The sequence below is a fragment of the Leptodactylus fuscus genome, chromosome 5 (genome assembly GCF_031893055.1).
Source record: "Leptodactylus fuscus isolate aLepFus1 chromosome 5, aLepFus1.hap2, whole genome shotgun sequence".
In the NCBI taxonomy this organism is placed as follows: domain Eukaryota; kingdom Metazoa; phylum Chordata; class Amphibia; order Anura; family Leptodactylidae; genus Leptodactylus; species Leptodactylus fuscus.
Window position 1 is genome coordinate 88807956 of NC_134269.1, and position 21698 is coordinate 88829653.

General features: G+C 41.5%; 2 protein-coding genes and 3 non-coding genes across 5 annotated transcripts; 1 reads left to right on the forward strand and 4 right to left on the reverse strand.

Annotated features, from left to right (window-relative positions):
- Positions 1-210: 210 nt before the first annotated feature.
- On the reverse strand, positions 211-282 carry TRNAD-GUC (transfer RNA aspartic acid (anticodon GUC)). Its single transcript has one exon. It is a non-coding gene; the product is annotated as a tRNA-Asp (tRNA).
- A 209-nt stretch (positions 283-491) lies between these two features.
- TRNAI-AAU (transfer RNA isoleucine (anticodon AAU)) lies at positions 492-565 on the reverse strand. The gene has a single exon. It is a non-coding gene; the product is annotated as a tRNA-Ile (tRNA).
- Positions 566-866: 301 nt separating this feature from the next.
- Positions 867-938, reverse strand: TRNAD-GUC (transfer RNA aspartic acid (anticodon GUC)). Its single transcript has one exon. It is a non-coding gene; the product is annotated as a tRNA-Asp (tRNA).
- Positions 939-1186: 248 nt separating this feature from the next.
- NEIL1 (nei like DNA glycosylase 1) lies at positions 1187-13243 on the forward strand. The gene is made up of 10 exons (XM_075276222.1): positions 1187-1267; positions 3609-4032; positions 4525-4644; positions 4743-4806; positions 5293-5392; positions 5495-5613; positions 5726-5753; positions 6242-6297; positions 8060-8468; positions 13115-13243. Exons 2-10 carry the CDS (start codon positions 3611-3613, stop codon positions 13141-13143), a joined length of 1347 nt encoding a protein of 448 aa, XP_075132323.1. The 5' UTR covers positions 1187-1267; positions 3609-3610; the 3' UTR covers positions 13144-13243.
- Positions 13244-19634: 6391 nt separating this feature from the next.
- LOC142204898 (olfactory receptor 6N2-like) lies at positions 19635-20567 on the reverse strand. Its single transcript, XM_075276223.1, has one exon. The coding sequence runs from the start codon at positions 20565-20567 to the stop codon at positions 19635-19637; it is 933 nt and encodes a 310-aa protein (XP_075132324.1).
- Between the last annotated feature and the right edge of the window lie 1131 nt (positions 20568-21698).

The following is a 21698-nucleotide window of genomic DNA, read 5'->3' on the forward strand; positions in this document are numbered from 1 at the left end:
CCGACAGTGCACTGAATTCAGCGCACTGTTGGCTTTCCAGCAGTATATAGAACTGCCTGTGCCCCGAACCGTGAAAGGTCCTCTTTAACAGATCCAGGAGAACGCTTCTACTGTTTTACTTCCTTGTGATGCTTGCTGTGAAGGGAAGCAGCCTCATTTATATTCTTCATCATGACATATGTAAATTTGCAGAAGAAAAAAAAAAACAGCCTCCCCGTCGGGGAATCGAACCCCGGTCTCCCGCGTGACAGGCGGGGATACTTACCACTATACTAACGAGGATTGGCATAGGTTTGCCATGGAAATAAGCAGACATATAGTTTGGCATAGTCTCTTAATATTACTAATTCATCGCAAAACTAGCAAGAAATCTATTCAAAACACAACTTGAAACGCAGAAGAGCCGCAGCATTGCATTGTCAGGATGATAGATTGCAGCAGCTCACTATTACTGTGTTCTTCGTGTGTTTAATAGGCAGCAAAAGACATCCTGGCCCGTACGGGGATCGAACCCGCGACCTTGGCGTTATTAGCACCACGCTCTAACCAACTGAGCTAACCGGCCACTTGTGATCACGTCGGTCTGTTATGCAAATTAGTGGATCTTCAAATACAGATGACTTTTTCCAGGTCTAGATGTATTGTATATAGGACTTATGCTCTAAGGAGATTTGCTACTAAGAGACTCAGGTCTCTTAGTATCTTCCAGTCGTCTGATTTCTGCTTGTACTTGACGTTGGAGGAATAAAATATTTATAAACTCACGAAATGAAATATTCTGCATATTATAAGAATATTTGCATATTCTACAAAATCAAGAAATCATACTGTCCAGAAATAGCAATAAAAAAACCAAAAACTTCAGCCTCCCCGTCGGGGAATCGAACCCCGGTCTCCCGCGTGACAGGCGGGGATACTTACCACTATACTAACGAGGAATTGCTATGGATTGCAGGGTCTCGCTCCGATCCTCCTAGGTACACAAGTACAGTCATGCACAGCACATACAGATAATATAATGGATTTATAAAATATTCACATCACAAGCTATCAGTTATTACACAGGACACTGCCTACAGCTAGCCCTGTTTGTCAGTACCTTACACAATCATTCACATGAACTATAGTAGAACTACATGTTCCAGCATGCAAAGCGTCGTGTGGACACGCCCCTCCACCTAATCTGCCGATCAGACCCGTGGAGGACTTTACAAAGTAGAGGATTGATACGGGAAGAAAATACAGTAAGCGGCCAGGAGACCCAGAGGTGAGTAGTATGTCCATGTAATAACAATGTAGCCGCAGGAGGGGCGTCAGTGAGTGGGTGCCATATTGGGGGAAGTGGGTGCACAGCAGGGTGACACTGAGCTGCAGGGGGCTGCTTACATAACCTGCACAGGAGGCGTGACTACCGACCAGTGAGCTGTGGCTACCTGTCCTGCAGGTGGGTGGACCACAGTGCTATACAAGGTGCCATCTAGTCTCATTCTACAAGGAATACATGACAGCAATTACTTGGAAGTGTTAGCACTCAGGGAAGTCAGCTAAGCCGCTGTTCACATGGTCAGGTTCCTGTTTAAACATAAACCTGAAACCTAACAATAAATCACATTGGAGTAAATCTATTATCCCATCTATGCCAGTTTTTTGGTGTAGTCATATAGTGTACATTTGGCGCAGGGTCCTGGGTGCCACATCCCCCATTCTGTGCTTCACCCATCACCTTCTATGATTGCGGTAGGAGAGAGGGACATGCCCGGGCACCTCAATCTGGCATAGTTAGTATATCAGGTGCTATTTTCTTACTGGCGTAGATTTCCACTTTTGCTGTAGTGATCCTGATTTATTAGGAGACCGGAGCCTCTTGGTAAATCAGGTGCCCCTCTGCGTCTGTCAGGGCTTCTTATTAAGACTAGTGTACAAAAGCCCAGGCTCACAGATGGCTCCTGATATTTGTCTCTTACATCAATACAACTCCCAGAGATAATAAAATAGTAAGGTAGGCAGTAAATGTGGAAAGAACCAAGTCAGAGCATAACCTTTAATAAATATAACACTGTGTGTCTATTTGCAAATCGCAACTAAAGGATAAATAAAGGGGGGGAGGGGACCGATACCCCGGCTCACACCGATAAGATGTACAAATAAAGATCAAGCACTGACCCTCCCCAAATGCTCACCTCCCTCACTCATAACCACAGGGTGCATAAAGAGAACTGTATACTAGGCTGTGCTAGGTAATGTCCTGGCCTATTGCCACACTAACACCACCTGTACTCCCAAGTCAGCACTGGAGTAATGCGCTTAGCGGAGGAGTGATATTCCTAAACTAACCAGACAGACCCTACGCATTTCTTTCTTAGGCTTGGTTTACATCTGCGCACAGGTTTCCGTTCTGGAGGTCCACTTGGGGACCGCCCGAATGGAAACCTAATCCATATAAAAAAAGCGGTTACCTTAGGAAAGTTGCGGACCCCATAGGCTATAACAGGTTCCGCCTGGTTTCCCTTCGGTTTCCACCTGTAAAGGGTGAAAAATGCGAAGACCAAAGCTTTGCATTTTTCATGCAGAGAGGGGAACGGAATCCTCATATGGAGACCGGGTGCAGACGTGAATGGAGCCTTAACAATCATCAGGGGTGACAATAAGAAATGCAGTAACAACTTCTATAAATAGCAAAAATAACAAACAGAAGATACCGTGGTCCGTTGGGGACATGTGTGAGAGTGTCTGATGGCAGCGGTAAAGCACACTGACTACAGCCACCATTTTATATGATAAACACTGCCTCCAATGGGGATAGCGATCCAGCCCCCAAATGATGCAACAAAGAGGGGCCGGAGCTCTCCAAACAGCCCCCTGGCCTACCTTACTATCTTCTTTGTGAATAGCATACAAAAGCCCAGTCTTAATATATTTGTTTGATTATGTCCATAGCATCATGGCACCTAAAGATAGGCCATAAATATAAAAGACCTTGCCAAAATCGTCAGGCTCGGTAGTTACAGATCTGATGTGTATGGCCATGTCTAATAAAAAAAAAAAAATTGGTCTGCATAGTTGATACATTTCCTGTTCCAAACCCTGTCTGGAGACTTGGACTCCAAGCATCATAATCACCCACGCTGCTGGGAGTCCATTCTTCCCTACAGGATAACTTCTGTACTATATTCATTATTACGTTACAGAGTCATAGATGTCTACGATACTTGGAGTCTGATTCTTCAGACAAAGATCTGGCCAGGAAATGCAGAGGATGTATGGACCAAATTTTCTGTCCTGTATTCAGCAAACCTCAGGAGTACTTGTATGTCCATACATGGTATATATGTGTTGGCTTTCCCTTGTAAAATCCACAATGTATTCCAAGAGCAGCAAATTGGTTTGGAGGATACCTGATCTCATCTACATGATGTGGATATAAACCTGTATGGAAATCAACAAGTGGTGCAGATTTTAGCTCTGCAGGACGTCTCTACGCACTTATTTCACCCATTGCACTGCAATACCAGTGACTTTGTATATTCATTCTAGGCCATTATGGAAAGTGAGTCCAGTTGAGTGTTTGCTGCATTTTCCTTTATAACCCTACTTCTCTTAAATTTCAGACATGCCAGAAGGTCCGGAGCTTCATCTTGCTGGTTGCTTTGTTAATAAAGTATGCAATGGATTGCGATTTGGAGGTAAAGTGGAAAAGTCGGCAGTCAGCAAAAATCCAGAAGTGCCGTTCAGCTGTCCGGAGTACACCATCAGCGCAGTGTCTCGGGGTAAGGAGGTGAAGCTGATCCTCACTCCTGTGGTAGATGGAGCTGATGCAGCCAGTGTTGTCTTCAGGTTTGGAATGTCTGGAAGTTTCAAGTTCACTTTGGAGGAAGACATGCCAAAACATGCTCACCTGCGCTTCTACACTTTGGATGTTCCCCGTAAAGTTCTATCCTTTGTAGACCCACGACGCTTCGGAAGCTGGGAATATAATGGCATGTGGCAGAAGGAGCGTGGGCCTTGTGTGATGACTGAATATGACAAGTTCAGGTACTTAAATCTTTGTTACAACAAACTGGCTTGTAGCTTACACCTTAAAAGAATCTGTGTTTTTGACCATGTGCCTTGTGAGCGTGCTAGCCTTGTTCTTACTAGCTACCCCACTGACCCATTCGTTTCTTATGGTTCTATATACACGAACATGTAATATCATAGGTCCATGTATGGGTCCGGGATTCTTACGGCAAAGCTCAGTACTATTCCTGTCCGTTTTGCTGCCCAGGATCATTATTGAAATTTCTGGGTTGTAGAGCTCACAGACAGCACACTGCTATCATCTATGTACCGTTTTCTCACTAAGCCGTACACTCACACATATGTGTGCATGTAGCCTTACAGAGACAGCAGTGCAAGGAACTGCCCCCACTTTGATATCACAAGTTTGCACATATCCCATAGGCTTTTTGCTTGACGTCACCTAATATTTACTTATTTTAACAGGTTGTTTTTTTTTTTTAATGTGCTTCCTCTTTTCCGGTGTAGGGAGAATGTTTTAAAACACTTGTCTGATAAAGCATTTGACAAACCTATCTGTGAAGTTATGCTGAACCAGAAATACTTCAATGGCATTGGCAACTACTTAAGAGCAGAGATCCTGCATCGGTCTGTATATTGAAATTAACCTACGTGGAATTACTTTTCTGACTTTTCATGATACTATAGTCTCCTATAACTTACTGTTCCATATCCTTTTTGGCCAGGGTGAAGATTCCTCCGTTTATGCCAGCTCGCACGGTTTTGGAAAGTGTGAAGAATCTGTGTCAGGTCAGAGAATGGCACTATCTGACCTACTCTAGCAGTATACTTGGATTTAGCCAGCTGAATTGCAGCCATCGCTATGGGCTCCTGATCTCACTGATGATATAAAAGTAGTTGATTTTATTACTATATATCACTGATCGTTGTCATGGTCAGACTTTATTATGTTTGCAGTGGTCACTCCCTGACTGCAATGTCAAGGTTCAGTGAACAGAAAAAAAAGTCACAAAAAAGTGGCTTCACTGTAGACCTGGGCAGGATGTCATTGATGATGTGGTGTAGATCTGTTGGTGGACGGAGAGAGCCATGGCCCGCATTATTGGTAATGTGCCTTGTCGTTGGGAGATAGTCTATGTGTAGGTGCACCTTTAATGTTGCTGGACTGATCAATTTTTTCAAGAATGACGTAGTTAAAGGCACCGTTCTCTACAGAGGCATCTAGTATATACTTCTCTGTCTTTCACGTGAATGGATTGTATGCTGTCATTGCAGGATGGGGACCTCTCTCTCAGTAAGAAAGTCAAGATCAAGAAAGAAAATCCAGACCTTCTACAGCTTTGTAATTTGGTGCCTCTGGAGGTCATTGATTTGGGTGAGAGTGAATTGCTATTTATTTAAGGTTTTCATTTACGCCATGTGGATTTTAAGATTAAATTAAATGAAGTGACCTTTGTGTACTTGGTCTTTTCCATAGCGACTTATGACCCTATCCAGTTAGGGAACTATGTTGTCCTACAAGAGTGGTTGCAATGTTACTTTAATCCAGGAATGAAAACTCTGAGAGACAGCAATGGGAGGACAATCTGGTTTGAGGTAGGCAATAACACATGTGAGGTGAGCTTGGTGGTTAGTTTGGGTTTCTAGTAGCGGGAATATGTATACTGACTTTCACTTCTGAACTTTGGATTGTCGTTGTTTCTTGCAGGGAGAACCAGGACCCCTTGCCCCAAAAGGTAACTTTCTCTATATAGAATGCCACATCTCGTGTCCCTGTTATTTGCTATTTTTGTTTCTCCAGCTGTTTAGTTAACAAACCTGCATCACTGTAGTGGGATTAAAGCGTAACTAAACTTTTGGAAAACTTTAGATTTTCTGGAAGCTTTTGTATTATTAATCATTTTTTGTAATCTACTTCATTAACCAATTTTGTCTCCTTTCTATCAATACCTACATTTTCTCACAATATATGTTAATTGCCCAATGGAGCCCATCAACTTGTAGTTGGTTCGGTTAGGTTCTCCAGAAGGTGCCCTATTGTTTTGACAAGTGTATAGCGGGTGCACAGGATTATTTTGCCACCAAATCTAATGAAATCTATTACTGAACAGAGCCTCCAACATCGATAAAAGACATAATAGAACTTAGTTTACCTTTTTGTTTGTTTTCTATGTTATGTGAATCCTCTTGATTTTTATTAAACTACCAACCAACTAAATTCTAGGGCAGAAATCACGAAAGCAGCGCAAGTCTGTGAATATTGATGTCAAACCAGTCAAGGTACCTATTTATATTATATTATTATTATTTTAAATCTGACTCCATTAACTGAGTATTATATTTTTACATGTGTTTCTTGATGACATGACATTGAAATAAATGATGTGTTTCAGAAATCTCCATTAGAGTTGTATTAAAAGATATAATAATGTGTTCTATAAAGTTCTTCAGCCGCTAATGGTTGGAATTTACTATAATATACACACCAGTAAACTGTCGTAGAAGTAGTGCATCTTTAGCATATGGCCCTGATTTGCTTCAACGATGCACAACTTTGTTGTTTGCTGTCCCGATAGTCGCTTTAGGGAAACTTCACACGGAGTTACGCTGCGCTCATTCTGAACATAAAAACACGTTCAGAATGAAAAGCAGCTCCCATAGACTTGAATGGGAGCCGGCATATGTGCGCTACCCATTGAAATCAATGGGAGGCCTTTTTGGTACTTTTCCCTTATCAGGCCAGCATCGCAGTTCAGCATTGGGACATGCTGAACTGCTGACTGCTGCAGCATCAGGGGGTGACGTCCTGCTTCACCGTATCCTCTGGGCACTGGGATGTGCAACCCGGCCGCTGACAAGCTTGTGCTCCCCGACAATCACCGCAATCCCTAAGTCAACCCACGTCCCCGTCGGGACGTGGGTTGACTTGGTGATTGTCGGTGAGCACAAGCTTATGAAGCCGGACGTCACCCCCTGATGCTGCGGCTGCAGTGACACGCACACAGCATCTGTCATGGTGGCACACCGCTCACACCAGGCCGGGCTCCACCATCCTCTCTGCACTGCGAGTGAGGGCAGGGTCTGGGCACCCCTCTCTGGCATCCTTTGATCTGCTGCTACTTTATACACAGCTCCAGTGCCAGCCAGCATTGGGCCAGCAGTCAGCAGTTCAGCATGTGTCGATGCTGATGCTGAACTGCGATGCTGGCCCGATAAGGGAAAAGTACCAAAAAGGCCTCCCATTGATTCCAATGGGTAGAGCATGTATGCCGGCTCCCATTCAAGTCAATGGGAGCTGCTTTTTACGCGCTCATTCTGAACGTGTTTTTACGTTCAGAATGAGCGCAGCATAACTTCGTGTGAAGGCTCCCTTACAAGGGTAGGGTCACACTAACATTGTTTAATGTCCATTGCTCTCATTCTATGATGGATGAGAGGAACAGATGTGAAATAACTAATTCAGACAGAACATTAACCCCATTAAAAACAATGTACTAAAAAAAAGAAAGCTTTCTTCCGTCATGTTTTTAGCTTTCCTGACAGAATGAGAAGTCATAAATGCAGGGCTTTCTTTCATTGCAAAAGTCAACAAACATGATGGAAGATGGCATCTGTCATGTTGTTTATATTAGAGTCAATGGGAACGCTACAGTTAATAACTGTTGCTGTCAACCTATGTCTGATGATGCCAATGGATATAAACAACAGTAATGTGAATAACCCCTAAAACAGTGAGTGGAGCAGGGATTAGGGAAGGCCAAGGAACACCTCGGCCTGTCAGATTTGGGTGAGATATAGCTATGCCCTGGCTGACATAGATTTAAATTCTGACACAAGGGACCACCTGACCTGCCCCACAATTATTAAAAGACAGGAACCTAAGCCACATGGAGGACTGTAAAAATGTTGTCTCTATATATTTTCTTGGCTTGGCAGTAAACAAGGCAGATTTAAATGACATTGAAGAAACAAAATTCATTTATGCTTTTTCTGGAGAAAAAAATCTAATGTCTGTTTAAAAAACGATCATTTGCACTTGTAGGCTGAAACGAATGCAACTAAAAGGAAAGCTGCAAGGAACAAATCGACAGCTGTGAAGGAAGAATGGCAGGATGAAGTGAAGGTTGAAGATGGAGAGGAAAGTGCTGTAAAAAGGAAAAGGATGAAGATTGCTGACAAGCCAACTGAGGATACAAAAGTAAGTAAGCGAGAGCAAGGAAAGCGGTTGCAGAGAGGAAAGGAAACCGTAGATGATCCGGAAGTGAAGATCAGCAGGAAACTCTCCCAGCGAAGCCCAGTGCCAAAGACTCCATCAAAAAGGGGGAAAGCTACAAAACTGCAGTCAGAAGATGGCCTCTCACCGAAACTCAGACCAAGGAGGCAAAAGTCTGATGTGGGGAGCCAGCCACAGAACTCTCCAAAGCTACAAACTAGAACAAGAAGAAAGTCTGGTGAGATATAATCTGACTACATTAAATGACAATTATACATGTTCTGTTAGACGTTGTGGCAACATTAAAGTAACACTGTTTCTGCTGAAGTAAATGTTGTTTCTTCTCACTTCAAACACTATAGAAATATTTACTTTTAGGATCCAAAGAATATTTAGTGTGCCAACTTCTGAGGGCAACTTGGAGTTACATCTTAAAGGGACTCTGTCATTCGAAAATTCAATATCAAACCAGTCAAGGGCATTGTAGGGAATATTATGCTGTGCGTCATAATACCTTTAGCTGGGTCAAGAAAGGTCCAATTTCTTAACCCCTTCCCGACATGCGGCGTAATAGTACGGCGCATGTCGGGTCTGTAACTATGGCGACCGCCCGGGAGTCGGGCGGCCGCCATAGCCGCCGGGTGTCTACTGCTTTAACCACTTCAGTACCGGGCCAATTTATGTTTATTATGTATGTGCGGTTTTGAGGTCTGTAAAATTTTTCTCGTATGTCTTAGTCAACTAATTTTTGCGTCTTTTTTCGGGGACACATAGGGCTTTATTTTTATGTTATTTTTATTTTCAAATGTGTTTTAATTTTTTTTATATCCAGGAAAATATAAACAAAATAGGAGGGAAATTGTGTCTGGTTTTCAATTTATAATTTTTTTTAAATTTAATAACACAAAGTGTCACTGAAAAACTTTATATAATAGTTTTTCCTCTCCGTTACGGTAATTTTTATTTTGTATGGTGTCGTCGGGGGCGGGGCTATAACCTTTAATAACGGCGTTTTATTAGCGTATTATTTATTTATTTTTTATTATTATTTTATTTACATTTTTTTAAAACTTTTTTATTATATTTTTATTTTATTTTTTTTCCAGATTGTGTCCCCATAAGGTGATAAGAGACCTTTGGGGACATCTGATCACTTTTTTTTTTGTACTTGAGGCTGATTTCTCCTATAACTGGGGCTTGTAAAGGCCAGTTTTACATTTAACCTCAGTTACAGGAGGAATACAGACTCCTGCACACTGTATACACAGTATGCAGAGCTGATCTGAGTCCTGTAGGACCCAGCAGCTCTGGCAGGACACTGCTCCCGATGGATCACGTGTCTGCCGGATCAGAGGGCAGCTGAATTATGGCTGCGTCCATAGCTGTGTATACAGCGCTCATTGAGCACTGTATACACAGCGATCGAGAAGGCAGGGGAGGTAATAAACCTGCCCTGTCTTCTCTCTAGGAGCTCCGGCTGAAGTTACAGCCGACTCCTAGTGAAAGCAGCTGCATGATCTCCGTGCAGCTGCTGTGTTCTGGTGGACGTACAGGTACGTCCTGGCAGAACTAGGCAACCACTTCCCGGACGTATATAGTCTATGGGCGGTCCGGAAGTGGTTAAGCAGTAGACAACCGGCTCTAATGTCTCCAATCGGTCCGGGGACCGATTGGAGGCATTAACCCCTCCGGCTCCACAGTCAAAGGCGCCGGAGGCGCCATTTTCCCGGCGGCGCATGGGCGCCGCCATTTTGCCGGTGATCGCCGGCTCCTAGAGCATGCTCCAGGGCCGACATCACGTTGCCATGACAGCCGGGAGCCTTTACAAGGCTCCCAGGCTTGTCTGCAAATTCTCTCTTTTGCAGGCTGGTCTATCCAGCCTGCAAAAGAAAGGATGATTTTTTGCAATGCATTAGCATTGTAATGCATTTCATTAGTGATCAGACCCCCTGGGGTTCAACACCCCTAGGGGGTCTAATAAATGCAAAAAAAAAATAAAAAAATATATAAAAAGTATTAAAAGTTCAAATCACCCCCCTTTCCCTAGAACACATATAAAAGTAGTTAAATACTGTGACACCCCTACATGTTAGGTATCCCCGCGTCCGAAATCGCCCGCTCTGCAAATCTATAAAAATATTTTTCCTGTTCGGTAAACGCCGTAGCGGGAAAAATAGTCAAAAGTGCCAAACCGCCGTTTTGATTCTGATAAAAATTTGAATAAAAAGTGATCAAAGCAATAACATTTCCCGAAAATGGTAGAACTAAAAAGTACACCCAGCCCCGCAAAAAAAGACACCCTATGCATCCCCGTACACTTACGTATAAAAAAGTTACGGCCGTCGGAATATGGCGACTTTTAGAAAAAAAAATTTTTAACACAGTTTTTTAAGGGGTCAAAATGTAAATAAAACCATATATAGGTCATTGTGGCTGCGCAGTGAACGCCGTAAAACCAAAGCCCGTAAGAAAGTCGCAGAAATGCATTTTTTCTTCAAATCCACCCCATTCTGAATTTTTTTCCTGCTTTCCAGTACATTATATAGAATAATTAATGGTGGCATCAGGAAGAAAAATTTGTCCCGCAAAAATTAAGACCTCTTATGGCTCTGGGAGCGGAGAAATAAAAAAGTTATGGGGTTTAGAAGGAGGGGAGTCAAAAACGAAAATCAAAAAATGACATCGACGGGAAAGGGGTTAAAAAGCTTTATACATAAGCAAATAAGGCTGAAGTGCAGTGTGGACATGTCAGAATCTCTATATTTAAAGCTTGAGTACAGAACCCTTGGAGAGTCTGGTATGCGCCTTTGCACTTGAGCCTTACCGTATTTTACGGACTATAAGGCGCACTGGACTATAAGCCGCATTGCCCATGAGCGCCTTATAGTCCGTCTCGGTTCATATATAAGGCACACCGGACTATAAGCCGCAGTCCGGTGCGCATTATATGTTATTGAAAGCGGCGGCAGGCAGACTTTGCCAGCGGCCGCTTAACCCCCCCGCGTGCCAGCCGCTTCTATTGGAAGCGCTCGGCAGGCGAGGAGGGGCTCTATCAGCAAAATCATGCTGATAGAGCCCAACCGTAAAAGTTAGATTAAACTACCCCCCCGTTTTAAAATAAAAGTCTGAAACAGAATGTGAAACTTACCGAGCGGTGCAGGGTGGGCGGGCATTCAGGCCTCCTCTTCCTCCGATGTTCCGTCCTCCTCCTCCGCCGCTCGCTAACTGATAATGGCCTGGGCGCATGCGCAGTAGCCGTAGTAGAAGCATTATGATATTGCGCATGCGCCCAGGCCATTATCAGCGAGCGCCGGAGGAGAAGGACGGAACATCGGAGGAAGAGGAGGCCTGAATGCCCGCCCGCCCGCCCTGCTCCGCTCGGTAAGTTTCACGTTCTGTTTCAGGCCGGCGTGACAGCAGGGCTGCCGGACACCTCCCATTCATTTCTATGGGAGTCGGCATGCGAGCGCTCCCCATAGAAATGAATGGACTGCTTTTTTCCATTCATTTCTATAGGGAGCGCTCGCATGCCGGCTCCCATAGAAATGAATGGGGAAGTGTCTGTCCATTCATTTCTATCGGGAGCGCTCGCATGCCGGCTCCCATAGAAATGAATAGGAAGTGTCCGGCAGCCCTGCTGTAACTCCGGCGTGTACGGCTGTGATACACGCCGGCGTTCCGTAGTGTGAATGCACCCTTACGGTGCCTTTTATGTATGTATGGAAGCGGCACACAGACTTTGCCGCCGCTTCCATCCATATATAAGGCGCACCGGACTATAAGCCGCACTTACGATTTCTGAGGAAATCGTAGGTTTTTATGTGCGCCTTATAGTCCGGAAAATACAGTACTTCTAAAAACTGCCTTTTCAAGGAAATGGCACATCTATGACAGATTCCCTTTATCCATAAGAATTTATCAAGACTGCTGTTTTATATGTCAGTCTCAATCCTCTGTGTGCTGGAGAGAGATGAGCTTCATTTATTGGAAGAGGCATGCATGCAAACCTCTGAATACATTTGGTGCATTTCTGGCCCCCTATGCTGTGCAGCAGAAAGTTATAATGTATATCAGTTTATGGTATAGATTGAAATAAATTTGCCCATTCACTGAGTCCATGCATCTCCTGATAAACCCCACTTATTATTCAGACCTGTGGAGAGTACCATGTAATGATAAGAAGTCCCATTTTTGTGCAAACAGACTTGCAGAAAAATTTGCACCTTTTTTTAAACTCGAAAATTGGCAAATGATGCATCATAAAGCGGATTTGTCAAGCCCCTCCATTCTAGAATTCAGAAGTAAAAGTCATCTGAAATAGGGATTTCTGACTTTCTTTATACCTTTTTATTTGTGCAAAATGTAGGTGGCATATTGGCGTGGTTAGTCTGCCTAGCTGTTTATGTATCAGTTTTATCAAATGCCACATCTATAAAAAGTTGCAACAAAAGTCACAATCTCACTGAAGTACACTGGAGTGTTGTGCAAAGTGGAGAAACCTCTCAGGACAGCAAATTACACAACTCCAGCAAAACGGACTTCAGAAATCCCCCAGTGTGTTAGGTTGGTTGTTGGCATCCATTTACAAACACCATTCCTACTGTTAAGAGAATTCTGATATTAAATTGTATATATTCTATCTCTAGAAGAAAAATATTATAGTAATAGATATTATAGTAATAGAACAGGACACAGCGGGAGACTTTGAATTCTTTGCTATTGCAAACTCATTGCAAGATCAAATTCTATAACTTTTAACATCATCTTATGTATTGTAGATAAAAAATATTGACTTGCACAAACGAAATTACTTCAATTTCACTATATTCCTTTAATATTCTGTGGTTTTTTTTTTGTTTTGTTTTTTTTTTTTTGCTTTTTCAGCTGTACGTACGGCAAAGAACAAGTCATGAACACCTATAACAAGCCTGTTTGTGAGAAAGATCCTTGTTACTCATGTATTGTATGCCTTTTATAAGTAGAATTCGGTGCTGTTTCATAACTTGGCTCATTGGGTGAAAAAAGTAATTAATTGTTTAATGTTTGTATGGGGGGGGTTTCTTTCAAAATACTGAATTTTTATAATAAAATGTATTTTTTATCAAAGCAGAATATGTAAATCTTAACATTTTCAACAAAATAAATCCATTTTTTTAAAATTCAGTTAATTTGTGTGTCCTTTTGTTTATGCAGACCTAATGGCAGGAAATATTATTTGATATAAGCTATTAAAGTCATGGTGTAAGAGGACTTCTCCTCACACGGACTGTTAGGACAGCTTGTATATAATGTTAGGTTTATTGTATTTTATACAGGATTATGTAGCAGGATTGTAGCCAGAGGTTGCTTGCTGGTCATAATTCCTTGGCACCAGGACGGAGGATACCAACAAGGCACCATTACAACTCTGTATGTAGTCTTTATTCAGATTGGAGGCCTGAGGTATTTTCAAACCTCTACTGTGTCAGACAAGATCTCATGACGTCACTAGATGTCATTTTGTCAGTGCTGATTTCTCATGTATGATCTATAGTGCTGAAACACTACAGATCAGAAACACTCTAGATAACTTGGACACCATTCACCCCGTCCTATCTCAATTAACTACCAAATAGATCTTTAGACCCTCAGAAGTTAAAGTAACTTGTAAGTTGCCTACTCCTGCTTTAGTGTACGGGCCTGTTCACACAGCGTAAACGCGCGTGTATTTTCGCAAAATACACGTGTGAAAATAAGACTCCCATTGACTTCAATGACATTTTACACGTGTATTTTGATGTATTTTTTTACACGTGTAAAAAAAATGTCATTGAAGTCAGTGGGAGTCTTATTTTTACACGTGTATTTTTTACATGTGTATTTTGCCAAAATACACGCGTGTTTACTCCATGTGAACGGGCCTTAAGGCTGAGTTCACACAGAGTTTTTTGCTCAGGAATCCACCTCAAAATCAACCTCCAAAAAAAGCCTCCCAATAGAGTTCTATTGGGAAACTTTTTTTTGGAGGCTGATTTTTGAGGTGGATTCCTGACCAAAAAACTCTGTGAACTCAGCCTAAAACAGGATCCTATTCTTGCAATTAGATGGGTTTTTTTTTCTTTTTTATCCATCCTTCATCTCCCTCTCTTCTGCCAGAGTAGAGCTCGTATATATGTAGAAGTACAGTGCAGGAGGTACCGAGGAGACAGGCAAAAAGCTGACAAGTTAAGGTCTGGTTCATATCTGTGTTCGGGCCATTCTGTTCTCCTTTCCACAACAAAAATGCGGAGAGAAAACTTCTGCAAGCAGCACTTTCTCTCCACATTTTTGGAGCGAAAACCACACAAACCCCATTATAGTCCATGGGGTCCACTGCTTGCCTTAGGTAACCGCTTTTTTAATGCAGATTAGGTTTTCCGTTTGGGGGCCCCAAGCGGACCCCTCGAAAGGAAACTCATGTGCAGATGTGAACCGGGCCTCAGGTTGTTGCATCAACTCGCACATCAGTAGTTTAACCATATGTAATTGTCATGCAGTGCATACCTCTTTGAGTACTCCTGCCACAGGTTAAGAAACTCTGCATTAAATTATGGCATGATTGAGACAAAAGGACCTCTGCCATATATCATCCTAAAAATAATAAAAATGCAGGGCACGCCGCGCACAGCACAAGGGCATATGAAAACCCTACAAGGGCAGATGTAACTAATAACACCTAATTCGATCTACAATTTAGAGGTTCTTTGTTATACACATTTGATCAAACAGTGAGAAGCCCTGTACCTACCACTACAAGGCAACCTCTTTCAGATGGGAACCTACACTAAATAAACCTACCTTTCTTGGACCTGCATAGGTCTACAATGTGAACACAGAGCAAACTACATCTGTTGAACCCAGATAAGCTCTACAGTGTGAACAGAGGGTGAGTAGGATCCAGGGCACACTATTTCAAAATAGCCTAAGACAGATGGGAAAGTGGAAGAATAAATATAGATATACTCTGTTCCAATTACGGGGCATTCACACTAGCGTCGGTGTCCGACAGCTAATGTCCGTGCAAAATCTTGCGCGGACATTAGCATCGGACACTAGCTGTGTTCATACATTTTGCATTGATTTAAATGGGACATCAGGTGCGTTCTTTACAGTCCGTTTCTGTCCTTAAGTGTCCGTTCACAAAGATGCCCGATTTTTCAAACAGACAGCAAAAACCTATGTAGGTTTGATAGAGTGTGTGCACCAGGTTGCAGAGCAACCATGGCACAGATAGAGCACATTTCCTTGCAGAGGGACATGATTAGATGATGTTTGCTAGAGATGGTGAACCGATTTGTCACGAACCTGGTTTCATCCAAATATTTCACATTGTTCAGTTTTAAGCAAAACAGAACAAATGTAGGTTTTTTAATATAAATTCTTTATTTATATTAAAGCAATCCAAAACACAGGAAGTGCATGCCAAAGAAACCACATAAATCCGACTTCCCAACAAACAGGAGTCGGTAAACAACCCTAAAGAGGTTCAATAACAAACAAACAAATGACAAGTTGTGAGACACCCGCATTAGTACTCATAGCAAGAGGTAAATGTAAAAGCAAGATGTAGAGAGAGAAGAGGGCCAAAGAAGACCGCTCTTATTCCTCATAAACCAGTAACAAGTCACCGGCTGCAGTGACCTCTAGAGGAAGCATATTCCATATTGAGTAGCAACAGGCCACTGTCACCCCCAGAGGGAGCCTATTCCATAATATATAGTATAAGGAAAATGTTTGTTCTTGTACCGTGTTAGCCAGTGGGTTGGAAATATAAAAAAAGCAAAAGAAACTTGATAGTCTTCAGTAGTTGATACCTTTTTAATGGCTAACTCATAATGATGACAAATTACTGACGTTTCGGAACCTCTAGGGTCCTTTATCAAAGTAAATTTAAAACATTTCTGAAGGATGCATATTTATATACAGAGAAGAAACATAGGGTGTTAGAATTCCAGGAGGAGGGGGGGGGGGGTTGTTAGTAATTGGCAGAGACAATGTAAACACTTACAGGTCCTTATCAGTTCACACGTTTCTGTAAAGAGACATGAAACTCTGTGACAAATTCAATCCACACTCTAGTGTCTGAAGCAGGGTCATGAATTTGCACTCATGAATGCGTCGTTCTCTCTAACACGGTACAAGAACAAACATTTTCCTTATAGAGTTGCTTAAGTCGAGGACATAACTACCATATATGCAGAAGGAAACCAGTTTTCAAATTACATCTACAGCAGGTTTTGGAAGCTTTGGGGAAAATAAGTGGTAGTCTAGTTGGGGTATAATATCAATTCATTTTTTTCAGGCCTATATATTTTTATTTAGTAAGGATTTATATTCTATATAATCCTAAAGTCTCCTGAACGCGTCAATGTACAGTCTCCAGGTCAGTGAACACGACACAGATGAAACACAGATTGGTATCTGTATGTCATCCATGGTTGATTGGTATCTTTGTGTCATCCATGGTTTTCAATGACTCGTACAACGCAAGTGAATAGATGGAGACACAATTACAGGTATAGGGGCCATTGAAATGTAGGAGTCTGTACTTTAGTCAGCAATTGCGGATCATAAGTGTGTTCATGCGCATGAGGCCTTAGTTACAGGATTTAAAGGTTTCTTTTGTGATTTATAAAGATTACCAACATCTTACTTTGAAAGAAAGCTTTCCTTGTCCTATTCTTACCAACTAGGGAGAAATATTAAAATTGGACCTTGTTAGAAGGGTCTTCCTGCAATGTTAAGTTGTTTAATAATTCACAAAATAAACATGACACTTATTTTCCTTTCATTATGCACCTACCTAATATATAAGGATATGTTCACACTATCCTTATTGAAGTCCATTGCTCTCATCCTACATAGGATCAGAGCAATCCTATCTGCAATCACTGTAATGTAAAAAAAAATTACAGAGGCTTTCTCCCATCATGTTTATTACCTTCTCAAACAGAAGAAAAAATTAATTATACCTGCAGGAATTTTTCTTCTTCTACTAGAAAAATAAACAAGATAGAAGAAAGCTTGTGTCACGATTTTTTCTTTGCAGTGAATTCAGATGGAGGGTGCTCTGCCTGCAACATCATTCTTTTCTAATTCAAGTTCGTTGCTCTGATCGTATGATGGATTAGATCAATGGACTTCAATTACAGTAATATGAATGTACCTTAATTCAGTGAGTATTGCCTTATATAGTTATTGCTTTCTATCTGAAAAATTATGGACTTTTTTGGACTTATTAAGCTAGGTCATGTGATCTCATTCTGCTAGGAATTACTTGCCATTCTGTTCTCTGAGACTCATGACAGATTCCTAAGGCATGGGGACCCTTGACATGAGCTTGTGTATTTTGGCCAAAATATCAACTAATACCTCTTGGTTATTAAGTTATTTTCTTGCAGGAAGCTGGGGAGGTGATACTACTAGTGTGTATGTACACAGGGCTGAATAGAACGCCTGATGTAAAGGTATGAGTATCACTAATAGGGTGTAAGTCAGCATTGTGCACCTCATATTATCTTGTGACCAGCACCTTATACAAGGCCTGTCTTTGTGCATTTGGAATACTAGGCATGCACTCCTCTTGTGGACTGTAGGTGTGTGAGCAGATGTTATATCAGTGTCTTGCACACTTGCAGCCTTCACTATGTACCATTTGAGCCTATCTACATCCTGCTGTGATCCATTGCCTCTACATGAGTTGAATGCAGAGTCTTTTGTAGTGATATTATTCATAATGATGCCTTTTCCAGTGAATTATTTCTTGCAGATAGCCATGATACAGGTGGCAGCCAAAACTGTCAATCATGACTAAGGAGAGGAGATTCCAGAGAAGGGACTTAGCACCTAGTGTAGTTGCACTCTAATATAATATATATATATATATATATATATATATATATATATATATATATATATATGAAAAAACATATAAACTTTGCATATTTACATTGGTCTGTGTCATTATAGGTCCCATTATAGGTCCCTACCCAGCACCATTACTGGGATGGGAGAAATTTTTGGACCTGACAGACTCCTTTTAAATAAGACAAGACATAACAGTTTAGGGCAATCTTTCTCAAAGTGGGCGATAACGCCCCCTTGTGGGCACTAGAGTCCTAAAGGGCCCAGAGAAAATTGGGGCAGTTTAGGGGAGTGATGGGTGATTTGTGTTTCTCTAATATTTTAAACTAAAATCCAAAACCTTCCTACTACACTATATCAATTATTTCATTTTTATTCCTGCCATGTTTGATTGTATTTGTGTGAATGTGGATTTAGTGCTGTGTGCAACGCTGCTAACTAAAAAGAGAAAACATTTGCATGTTACCGAACGCAGTGACTTACGGCTGTTTTTGAATAAAACTTTTTCTAAATCTTATTTATAGTTGCATATTATTGCTCTCATTACAACAGTTTCATTTAAAATGTAAGTTTGACCTCAGAAAAAAGATAAGACTCATATGGCCGCTATAATTAAATTAAAGTAATGATTGCCATTTTGATTTTTAAGATGTGGTAAAGTTAAAAATTTAAGGGGGGCTAGAAAATAATTGATTCTCAAAGTGGGTGATAGACGAAATAAGTTTGAGAACCTCTAGTTTAGGGTAACCCCTTCAGTTAAACTCTTTTTGCTTGGAAGGTACACTGCAGAAAAGCCTACTGTGCACTCACCACTAGAGTAGTTATGCAAAGAAATGTAAGATTGTATTCCTTCTGTAAATCACGCATTTAATGGGTTTATCCAGTTTCAATAATTGATGGCCTATCATTAGAATAGGCCATCAATATTAGATCTGCAGGGGTCTGACACCTGGGACCCCTGCAGATCACCAGAACAAACTGTAGCAGTGAATATAAGTACTGTGAATATAGGTACTCCATAGACTTCAATGGGGATGTGCTGCAGTACCTACACTCACCGCTACATTTGGTATGACAAATAAGCACCACAGCACTTCTGCACTGCCTCAGCACTGATGGATAGGCCATCAATCTCAGAAACTGGATGAGCCTTTAATAAACTGAATATCAGCATGTGAAATCTGGACTTACTTATGCAGTTATCCTTGCAGTGGCTCAAATTCATAGCTTTTTAATAGATATTATAGGCTGGGTGACCGTGTGCCTCTCTGCATTCACTTCAATGGGATTTAAATAAGTAATTGTACTTGGTTATTTCCGTGACTCCCAGTGAAGAATGGAAACGTGTATGGGACTATCTCTCCATCTGCCAAAATCCAGTGGTTTCCTTATCAGGAGGGATGGGGATTGGAAACTCCTTTATTTTAGGATCCTGGAGGTGTGGCTAAGTCTATCAGACAATTATTACATGTTCAGTGGATATGTCATTAATGTTTATTATGCGAATACTTCTTCATTCAATCTATAATCTAAGACTCGTAGCCCTGAGCTGAAAATATTTTTGAATTGCTTTCTTTACCTCCTTATTCCTTAGACTATATACAGCAGGATTTAACAATGGAGTCAAAATGGTATAGTTAATAGTTACCAGCTGGTCATATTCAGGTGCATATATTCTCTGTGGCCTAACATACATGAAGGTTACACTTCCAAAAAATATCAACACAACAGTGATATGAGCTGTACATGTTGAGAATGCCTTTCTACGTCCTTCTGCACTGTTCGTCTTTATTATTGTTATTAGGATTTTCATGTAGGTCAACGCTATGAACGCAGAAGTTAAAATAATGATGGCAGAGTTGATCACAAAATCAGCAATAACATTCCGAAAAGTGTCTGCACAAGCAAGGTGTAGAAGGGGAGACAAGTCACAGAAAAGATGGTGTATTTCATTAGATCTACAAAAAGGTAGGAGAGATACTAAAATCAGTTTGGTCACTGGACTCATAAAGCCACATAACCAACAAGCAAACACAAAACGCTTGCAGCGTCTACAAGTCATGATAGTAGAGTATCTCAGAGGGTTACAAATGGCAATGTAGCGATCATAGGCCATAACAGTCAAAAGGTAATTTTCAGTTATCCCAAGAGAATGGAAAAAATACATCTGAACTAGGCAACCACTGAAGGTAATATAGACTCTTCCCATCCAAAAGATGACCAGGATTTGTGGAATTGTGACCGCAGTGTAACATATATCTAAAAATGCCAACATTCCAGCAAACATATACATGGGTGTATGAAGACGTGGCTCAATCCAGATTATAAGACCTATGGTAATATTTCCAGTAATAATGAGGCAATATATGAGAAGCAAAATTGCAAAGACAGGATGACGCAATGATCCCAAGTTAGAAAATCCCAAAATAACAAAGCCAGAAACTGTCTGATTCATGGTGGCACTGGTAAGAGTCATGGTTAAGCTTCTTGTATTACAGGGGAGAAACTGTGCAATTTTTATGCGACTTAGGGAACATTAGTGAGATGACAATCTATTCATTCTAGGCATTTGTACTGTATACGCTTGTTGTCTTCATATATATCAGTTTGCTGTGTAGAAAACATTATATATTATAAATACATAGTCAGTTCCTCCTGACAATCTTCCTGAGGGAGCCTTCACACGATGTAACACTGCGCTCATTCTGATGTAAAAACACGTTCAGAATGAGCGCGTAAAAAGCAGCTCCCATTGACTTGAATGGGAGCTGGCATACGTGCGCTCCCCATTGAAATCAATGGGAGGCTTTTTTCCCTATGCTTTCAATGTATTACGTAATACATTGAAAGCATAGGGAAAAAAGCCTCCCATTGATTTCAATGGGGAGCGCACGTATGCCAGCTCCCATTCAAGTCAATGGGAGCTGCTTTTTACGCGCTCATTCTGAACGTGTTTTTACATCAGAATGAGCGCAGCGTTACATCGTGTGAAGGCTCCCTGAAGAGCTATTGTTCCTTAGCATTCAGGTGATACTCTGAGGTCAATTTTCTGTTGAGGATGTTTGTCACAGCATGTGGATGAGATCTGGGAAAATCTCATCTGGTATAACAACAGAAGCAAACATTTGTATGTGGTACTGAATAGTCTGGAGGGTACTGCCACTAGGCGGACGCAGGGGCTGAATCAGCCACGGAGTCCCCCTGAAGAAGGGGCAGCCCACTTCTTTTTTCAGTGAGTGGGAACATACCGCTCATGGAAAGAAGGAAGCTAGCGGTCTACATACTGTAGACCTCTGTTATGAGGGGGCGGATTCTGAGGTCGATTCGGCGTAAAAATCCGCCCACTCTTGCCCCGTGTGAACGAGCCCTTAGGCTAACACCTTTAATCTTCAACTTTTGAAATTTGAGAAAAAATTTTAATTTTGAGAAAAAAAAGTACATCCTCTACATATCAGGACATGACAAAAAAAAAAGTGGATTCTAACCTTAGTTCACATTTGTGATTGGTAATCCGTTCGGGGAGTCTGCATGGGGACCCCCTGAACTCACTGGCAAGTGGTGTGCAGTGAAAGCACACAGACCCCAT